General features: G+C 50.9%; 1 protein-coding gene across 1 annotated transcript in view; it reads right to left on the bottom strand.

Annotated features, from left to right (window-relative positions):
- The window catches only part of LOC105307225 (solute carrier family 2, facilitated glucose transporter member 7-like), a 23,899-nt gene that overhangs the window by 12,224 nt on the left and 3,079 nt on the right, over positions 1-8,596 (bottom strand). The window contains 8 exon segments of the mRNA XM_023524642.1: positions 2,189-2,265; positions 2,358-2,370; positions 2,704-2,804; positions 2,807-2,827; positions 4,234-4,327; positions 4,329-4,387; positions 4,481-4,535; positions 8,131-8,275. Coding sequence (XP_023380410.1) covers positions 2,189-2,265; positions 2,358-2,370; positions 2,704-2,804; positions 2,807-2,827; positions 4,234-4,327; positions 4,329-4,387; positions 4,481-4,535; positions 8,131-8,275 — 565 coding nt within the window.

Below are 8,596 nucleotides of genomic sequence, written 5' to 3'. Positions count from 1 at the left end.
GTAATGACCACGTTTTCTCGTTTCTGTGTTTGATGCTTTGACACCTGGGGTTCCTGCTGCCCTCTGGAGGGACGGTCCCTACCACGGTGAGCAATTCGCCTGTGAGCTCGCCTTTGATATGACACTAACCCATCCAACGCCCACACCTCCCCTACCCCCTCTTCGGGGTTCTCACACTCAGGGCCACCATCCCCTGCCCTAATCACCCAAGGTAGGGACCAGCCAGTTAGGGGCAGCCCCTGGGCCCCAGAGCTGAAGCCGTTCCAACCAGCCAATCCTGAGCCCGCACACCCTGCCTCGCCTGGTCCTTCCCACGAAAACCACAACGAAGGCCCTCATGTCGCCCCTCGCCACCCCTCACCACCCCTCTGGCTGGCTCTGGCGCTTCTGTGCATGGCCCTGTGTGACGTGGCCTGCCCCTCCCTCCTCTCACAGTTTGGAACTGTGAGTGACAAACTATCTTTTCAGATGCAACCACCTACTGATATGTTGGCCTCGTCACACACGAATAACAATAAAACTGAATAACAATAAAACTTACACTTTCAAGTAGCCCCCTGCCACCACCTGCTGTTGCAGTTCACACAGGAGCCGTTGGAATCTGGCCTTCCCTCGTGGGGTCCCCCTCCCCCCACACACTTCCTTTTCCACTTCTGGGAGGTGCACCGTCTCGAATGTTCCAAACTCAGGCCACACTCCTTCCGGCTAGCAGTCCAGTTCCAGTTCTACTCCGCCCTACCGCCCCCGTCCACAACGTCGACAAGGCGCCACACCGAGGCCCAGCGCAGTGCCAGGCCTTCTGTGCCCCTCTGTGCATGTCTCTTCCGATCCTCCCCACAACCCTGCGGATGGAGAGTAACGCCGCCATTCGGTGAGGCCCGCTGGGCAACCGCAGGTCTGCACACAGTCAGCGAGGTGAGGCCAAGTTCATCCGCTGCGCCTGGCACCCAGACAGACGCTGATCCTCCAGGGAGAGAGGAGGCTCCGGGTAAGATGATGGGAAAGAGGCTCCCAGTGATGACGAAGTACCCTGGAGGAGGAGGGCTCCGGGGATGGAGGACGGATCATCCCCCGGAAGGGGGGATGGGCTGAGGGGCTGGGCAGCAGGAAGGGTGGAGAACTGGTCCGGGGCCTCCCTCCCCCTTCCCCACCCCCGCCTAGCCCCCCTTGCTTTCTCCCGTCCTCTCCCCCTCCGACCCTGCCAAGTCCTCTGAAAGTCGACTGGGGCTTAAACTGCCTCTGGGGAAGATACAAATAAGTAATAAATAACTTACAGGTAACTCAAGTAGTAGGAGTCAAAAAAATAAATAAACAAAAAGCAAGATAACTATTGAAAAAGTTCTAGAGAAAAGGCCGTCACGGTCACCTGACCATGAGCATCATACCTTTTGGATTCACCTTTGTCCATGAGCATCATACCTTTTGGATTCACCTTTGTAACGCACGAGGGGTTCGGGTTTTAAATGTAAAACTATGTAACGACACGTACATCGGCATGCTGGGCATCGCCATCACTGTAAGTAGTCTGGTCAAGGCCACGCAAGTGGGAAGTATGCGCACATTCAGAAGTCCGTGTCCCCCAGCGGCCCAGGATTGGCGCCACCAGTGCCTCTCGGTGGACTCTGGGGGCTCCCGTCTGCCCCCGCCTTGGAAAGGTTGTCCCAGGTCGCTCGCCGAGATGGCAGTCATCACGATGTTGACCACGCCGGCGCCCACTGTCACGTCCTGGGAGTGGGCGGCCGACACACCCGCGGCTGTGTAGATCATGTCTGCGTAGTAGTTGATCTAAAACGAAAGCCAGGGGCTGTGAGGAGGGGCCCAAGGCCTAGGCCCAGGGGACCCTCCTGGACAGGAAGGAGGCAGCCCTGCCGGCCCGCCAGGTCATTATACCTCTTCCCCTGAGACCGCGGTCTGCATCTGTAAAACGGGAGCTGGACCGGAAGACTCCGAGGCTGTGCCTTCCAAGAGGACCGGGAGTTCTGGGCGAGAACCTTGCCCGGACATCTCAGCAGCCCCGTCGCAGGGCTAATCCCTCCTCCCTGGCTGGGCCCGCGGGTGTCCCCTCACGGCCCACCTGCCGCATTGATCCCAGAAAGCTGCTGGCTGGTCATGAGCACAATGACGGAGATGAGCTGCTACCTCAGAGGCCAGAAGGTGAAGAGGTTGAGCACGGACAGGCGGCCCTCGCCCTCTCCGCCTGGTCCTCCACACGCATTTCTTCCATCTTGTCCTCCACATCGGCCTGGCACCTCAGTTTTCTCAGGGCTGCCGGGAGCAGAGTGGCCCCATTTCATCGTTGATGGCACTGACCCATGGCTTCGGGAAGCAGGAGACAGAGCCCCACTAGCTCAGCCCACCTCTGGCCACAGGCTGTTTTCCCAGTGCCGAATGCTCATTGACTCCGGCTAGGTCCCTAACACTGTGATGGTGTCCCTAACCACAACCATACCCCAACCCGGTCAGTCTCACCTCTCAACACCCATGATGCTGACTCTGACCTGGTCCGTGTTCACCGGACCACACCCCAGAGCTGCCCTGGATGCCTCAGCATCAACCTCACCTCTATGCTGTCCCACTGGCACCTCTCCCCATCCTGTCGCCCACCCGTTCTCTGCCTTGGGCGCTACGGGGGACATCGTGGCAGGCATGGAAAACAGCAGGGAAGTGAGAGGGTCCCGGCAGAGCAGCCCGTGTCCCCAGTACCTGTCGAGCTGTGTCTTCGTCTCTTCTCTGAATCAGGGTGTAGTGTGGGCTCTCAGGGAAGAAGGGCAGATTGAGGAGCTGCAGCAGCGTGGGGACCCCCTGAGTGCCAGGAGCACGGGCCAGCCTGGAAGGAACCGACACTAGGCACGTGACACTGCCCGTCAGGGACCCCGGGAGTCCTGGGCACCCTCCAGCTGACCTTCCCCGTGTCCTGACTCTCTCCTCTTACGAGGTCACTTGCCCATGGCACTGCAGCCCATGGTGAGAGCCAAGAACAGCAGGGACCTTGTCCTCACCAAGATGTGGCTGCCCAGGACCCGCCCACACAGAGGTTCCACATTTAAAAATGGAGAAAATAACTATAATTTTAAAATATGTTATTAATTACTTTTGCAAGAAGAACACTGCTCCTCCCAGAACAGTATATAATTTAAAAGTGACCCCCAAAAAAGAAAAAGAAAAAAAGAAAAGTGTGAGCCCTAGAAAAAATGAATTTTTATGGCTGGAAATGACCTAATCTCTACTTCACTAGAGCCTGGGTCGAGGCTGAAGATGGATCCAGCACTGAGGCTGCGTGAGCTCCCTCTGGAAGGTCTGGGTTAAGCAGGTGGTACTGAGGTTCAGAACCCCTGCCGGCTATGATGGGAACTGGATGAGTTATTTAACATCTCTAAGCCTCAGTTTTCTCATCAATAAAATAAAGATGATAAGATGCTTGGGATGATGATAACAAAGTGCCACGCAGAGTGCCGAGGGCTGAAAGAGACAGCACACGCCAGGCTTCGGTGCCGGGTGGCTGTGGGCAGCTGCTGGCCAGCATGGCTGCCGTGCGGGTCCCTCTCCTCGACTAGAGTGACTGATGTTCAACCGTGCTGGGGCAGTCTGGCAATTGTTAGCATCAGTGGCCTTTCACTGAGCACCCGCTGGGTTCTGAGTCCCTTCGAGGTACCGTGGGGAGCGCGCGAAGGCACAGATCCACTCGCTAATGAATTTGTGTAATTTGAAAATGTTTACAAAAAACACCCCAAAACAAACCCCACTGCACCCACTCCCCCAGGTGACAGTTCCACCCTTCTCTCCCCTAAACCTTCGCCCCACCCGACCACTCTCCGACAATAGCCTTGCCTCCTATTTCATTGAGAAAACAGAAGCAACCTGAAGAAAACGTCTACGACTGCTACACCCACCCACGTGACAGCAACCGCGCTGTGTGCTGACAAAAACCTCTCCGCTTCAGCCTGCTTCCCCTTCCAGCTCCCCCCAACTTCTCTCCTTCCCTTTACAGCAAATCTCCCAAGAGCTGTGAGTGCCTCTTGTCCCTGCGTCTTCCACATTCATTTCTAAACACAATGTGTCCCCCTCACTCATCGAAACTGTGCTCGTCAAGGTCACCCATGTCCACCAAGCCACACGTTACCCAACCCAAAGATCGCCCCTCGGCCTCAACGGACTCAATCTGCCAGGAACACGGGTGCAGCTGGGCGAATGGCTGGACCCTCTTCCCCTTTGACCTCGGGGTGCTGCTGGTACCTGTAGGGTTGCCCAGGATGGCCTGTAGGCTGAAGATCTGTGCTAGGAAGACTCCCATGATGACAACAACCTCGGTTATTGCTCCCAGCGTGCCCTCTAAGGTTCTTGGGAGCCGACTCCCCCAGGTACATGGGAAAGGCACTGTAGCAGATGCCTGGTTCCAGCAAAACAAAAATCAGGGGAGAGGAAAAGTGGTGCCAGCCTCCTGTGACCCGGGACCCTGAGACTTAATTCAGTTCCATCTCACAATCCCTGAGCTTCTCCACGGTGTCAGCACCACCAGAATACGAGCAGAGACTAGTCTAGAGGAAGGTGGTTGGGAATGTTGACGAGGGGTTTCCCACAACAAGTGGGAGACAGAGTTGGACTAGATGATCTCCTAGATTCCCCCGGAGAGTGAAAACCCGAGAGGCAGGGGGTGTCTGAGAAATGGACAGGATCCACCCTTACCTTCCAGACCGTGCTCTGGGCCCCTTGCTGGCTTCCATCAGTGGCTCCCTTGACCACCCTCCCCATGCCCTTTGGCTTGGGTTTTGCCAAGAGAGAAAACACCAGTGGATCAGGAAGGGAGAGCCCCAGTTGTGGGGTGGCTGCTGGCTACACCACTCTGATTTCCCCACACTTCATCCCCATTTGAGGACCATCAGGACCCTGACTGGCATGGCATGGTGTCATTCAGCCAGGGGGGTGGTGCTCTGATGCCAGGATGGTGGAGGCAGCAGGGGAGTGGGGTGTCTTTAAACAGAAATCCAGGAACCCCTCCTGCAGGGGATTCATAGAGTGCTAAGAAAATCCTCTGCTGGGCGGCACTGGACCACCTAGATATGCAAATTGGTTTTCTCAGGCCCCTGTTCTCTCCTTGGGAGGCTGTACCCCTGAGAGAGCTGCCATCAGAGCCCAGACTCTGAGAGCAGAGGGTCAGCCAGCCCTAAAGCCTCAGAAGAACAAACAGCCCACATGTGCCTCGACCTCCCCCAATCCTTCCTGCTGACCAGGAAGCCACAGCTTAGCTTAGGGCTGTCTGGAACCCACTGGGACAAAGCTGGCTCCACTGCACCAGCCAGTCTCAGGGCCCCTATCTGAAAAGATGAGGGTGTTGATGAGATCATCTCTGAAGTCTCAAGTTCTGTGACTGTGGGTCTGGGCAAGGAGGCCAGGCCTGGGCTTCTGGAACAGCCCAGTTATTCCTGGTAGAGCTGAGAACAGCATAGTCTAAATTACAAAAAGCCTGGATTATGGCACAATTCCAACAAATGGAATGCTTTCTTCATCCTAGTGCACGACATACAGCAAATGAATTGTTAATCAAGTATCTAGAAGAGGTTGTTATTGGTGCTGCTTTAATAAAGAACTAAGTTTCAACCGCCAGTATCTTCTTCCATGCGTGAAAACTGAATTGCAACAGTTCTTTCAAAGGGGTTTTCCACACACACCCACAAATTGCCAACCTTGGCACATCAAGTTCAAGTGTAACTGTGAACTGCAAAGGGTGGGGTGTGGCCAGATGGAATTCCCTGGTGCCCCGCCCGGGACCTGGGCTCACACCCTTCCTTTCAGCGAACCTTGACCTGGGCATCCCTCCTTATCTGTGAAGTCACAGTCTTTGAGGCACCTGGACTTAGGCATAAAGATTAGTGAGTTCCTGTAAGTCAAAGTACAGAGAGCTACTATTCTCAGAGAACACAAGACAGTGACTCAGTCTGAACCATAAACCTCAGAACAACAACAATGATGTGGCCACGCAGTGACAGGCTGCAGCTGTCACACCTTGGAGGCACGGGTTAAGCCCAATCGACAAGCATTTATTGGACACCTGCTAGCAGTGCTGACAAGGCACTAAGCAAAGGATCGTCAAGAAATCTGATCAATTTTGAGGCAACTATAAGCACAGACTCTGGGGATTGCCTGCTGAATCTTAACAGGTGGCCCCGGAGGGGCAGAGGCTTGGGCTAAATTTGGCCTGCAGCTGAACCTCTCTCAAGACTGTGCCACTGGACACCTACTTCACAAATCCACACTAACAAGACTGGTAGACTTAGGAGCTTTGCTTAGGACATAGAAACAGACACGGAAAGGCAGCCAAAATGGGAAGACAAAGAAGCAGAAACCATATGAGGGAACAGAAGAGAGATCCAGATATAATGGAGTCAAGTAATTTAACAGATGCAGAGTTCAAAACACTGGTTATAAAGATGCTCAACGAATTTTTGGGAAATGTAGATAAATTCAGTGAGAGCTTCAAAAAGGAGATAAAAAAACATAAAAGTTGAAATGGAAATTATAAAAGGGAACCAGTCTGAAATGAAGAACACATTATCCGATATGAGAAATATATTAAATGGAATAAACAAAGTGAATAAAGAAAAGGATCAAATGACCTGTCTAGAGGACAGGAAATCCAAGGACACTCAATCAGAATGGCAAGAAAAAAGATGCCAAGACTATAAAAATAATTTAAGGGGGCATATGAGACACTATTAAGGGTCTAAATATCCATCTGATTGGTGTACCTGAAGAAAATCAAGATGTCGAACAGCTGTTTGAAGAAATAATGATGGAAAACTTTCCTAACCTAGTGAAGGAAATGTACTTAAAACCCCAGGAAGCTCAGAGAATTTCAAAAAATAGGGATCCAAAGAGGCCTGCACCAAGACGCATCATAATTAAAATGCCAAAGGTTAAGTACAAAGAAAGAATATTAAAAGCAGCAAGAGAAAAGCAGATAGTATCTACAAGGGAACACCCATTAGACTGGTGGCTAATTTCTCAAAAGAAACTGTGCAGGACAGAAGGGCTTGGCAAAAAATATTCGACGTGATGAAGACCCAGGATCTACAAGCAAAAATACTTTATCTAGCAAAGCTATCATTTAGAGTTAAAGGACAAATAAAGAGCTTCCCAGACAAAAATAAGCTAAAGGAATTGAACACCACCAAGTCAGTATTACAGGCTGGAGGGGCTTCTTTAAGAAGAAAAAACACGTATCAAAAACAGGAATAAAGAATGGTAACAACTACATTCCTATCAATAAGTACCTCAAGTGGAAAAGAATTAAGTGCTCCAACCAAAAGATAGAATGGCTGAATGGATAAGAAAACAAGACCCCTACATATGCAGCCTACAAGAGACTCACTTCAGATTAAAAGACACACACAGACTAAAAGGAAGGGGATGGAAAAAGATATTGCTTTGATGGAACTAGAAGGTATTTAAGTCAAAGATAAACACTATATGATTTCACTTATATGCAGAATCGAAGGAATAAAAAGAACAAACAAGTCAAAAACAGACTCACAAATATAGTGCACAATTTGGTGATGGACAGAGAGGAGGGGGTTGGGGGACTGGGAGAAGGGGTGAAGGGTTAAAGAAGTACAAATTAGTAGCTGATGGATGGTCACGGGGATGGGGAGCATGGCATAGGGAATGCAGTTAGCATTAATGTGTTGGCTAGGTGGAGGGTCGGGGGAGGGAGAGACCAATTGCGGGGATCATTTTATGAACATTATAGATGTCTAACCAATGTACTGTTACTTGAAACTAATTAAAATAGATAAATTTAATTTAAAAAACTTTGATCAAAGGCTGTACCACCTGATGGAGTTGATGATGGAGGGGCTGCCGTTCCTGTGCAAGTGACAAGGGAAGAAATCTCAAGAAATCCAGGGACTTAAGGGCACAATGTCTATGGCAAAATGGGGACTACACCTCAGGCCACCTGATTTTCAAGGTCACATCAACCCCCCACTAAGTGCATAACCACCAAGAGACAGTGTGGTTTACTAATGTGAAGTTTAAGTGAGAACAGCACACACTTTCTGTTTACCTGCCACATGTGTCAACCAGCAGACCAACTATCAGCGAACCCAACGAGCCGCTCAGGGGAAACATGGATACGGTGCAAGACCACAGGAGCCGCATAACCTTCTCGTCCATGAACGTTCCATGTCGCTCAAAGTAGATGTCATTATAAAATGACTTCAGGACCTGGAAAATATTGCCCCATCGGTAGCCAAAAATATTGGGCAGCTCACGAGAGATGCTGAGGTAATGTTCTCAGTTGCCTTTTGTCATTGTGCTCCTAGGACACGATTGATTCTCTGCTATTCTCTGAGAATAAAAAAGCCTACTGTATGATGGGGTGAGATGAGGAACCACACTACACAAAAAGTTGTTAAAAATTCACTTTTGCAGGACCTTACTCTGCAAGAGGCAACATAAATATTGTGACTAATTGTGTGACTTTGGGCAAGTTATATCACCTCTATAAGCCTTAGTTTCCTTATTGGTTATAGAAAGAATATATATCAAATAGAGAACTTGTAAGTATTCAATGTGATATAGTGTCACTACATTACTTAAC

This window comes from Pteropus vampyrus, unplaced genomic scaffold (assembly GCF_000151845.1).
Source record: "Pteropus vampyrus isolate Shadow unplaced genomic scaffold, Pvam_2.0 Scaffold484, whole genome shotgun sequence".
NCBI classification, from domain to species: Eukaryota; Metazoa; Chordata; class Mammalia; order Chiroptera; family Pteropodidae; genus Pteropus; species Pteropus vampyrus.
Note: the sequence above shows the minus strand (reverse complement) of the source record. Positions and strands in the feature narration are given on the sequence as shown.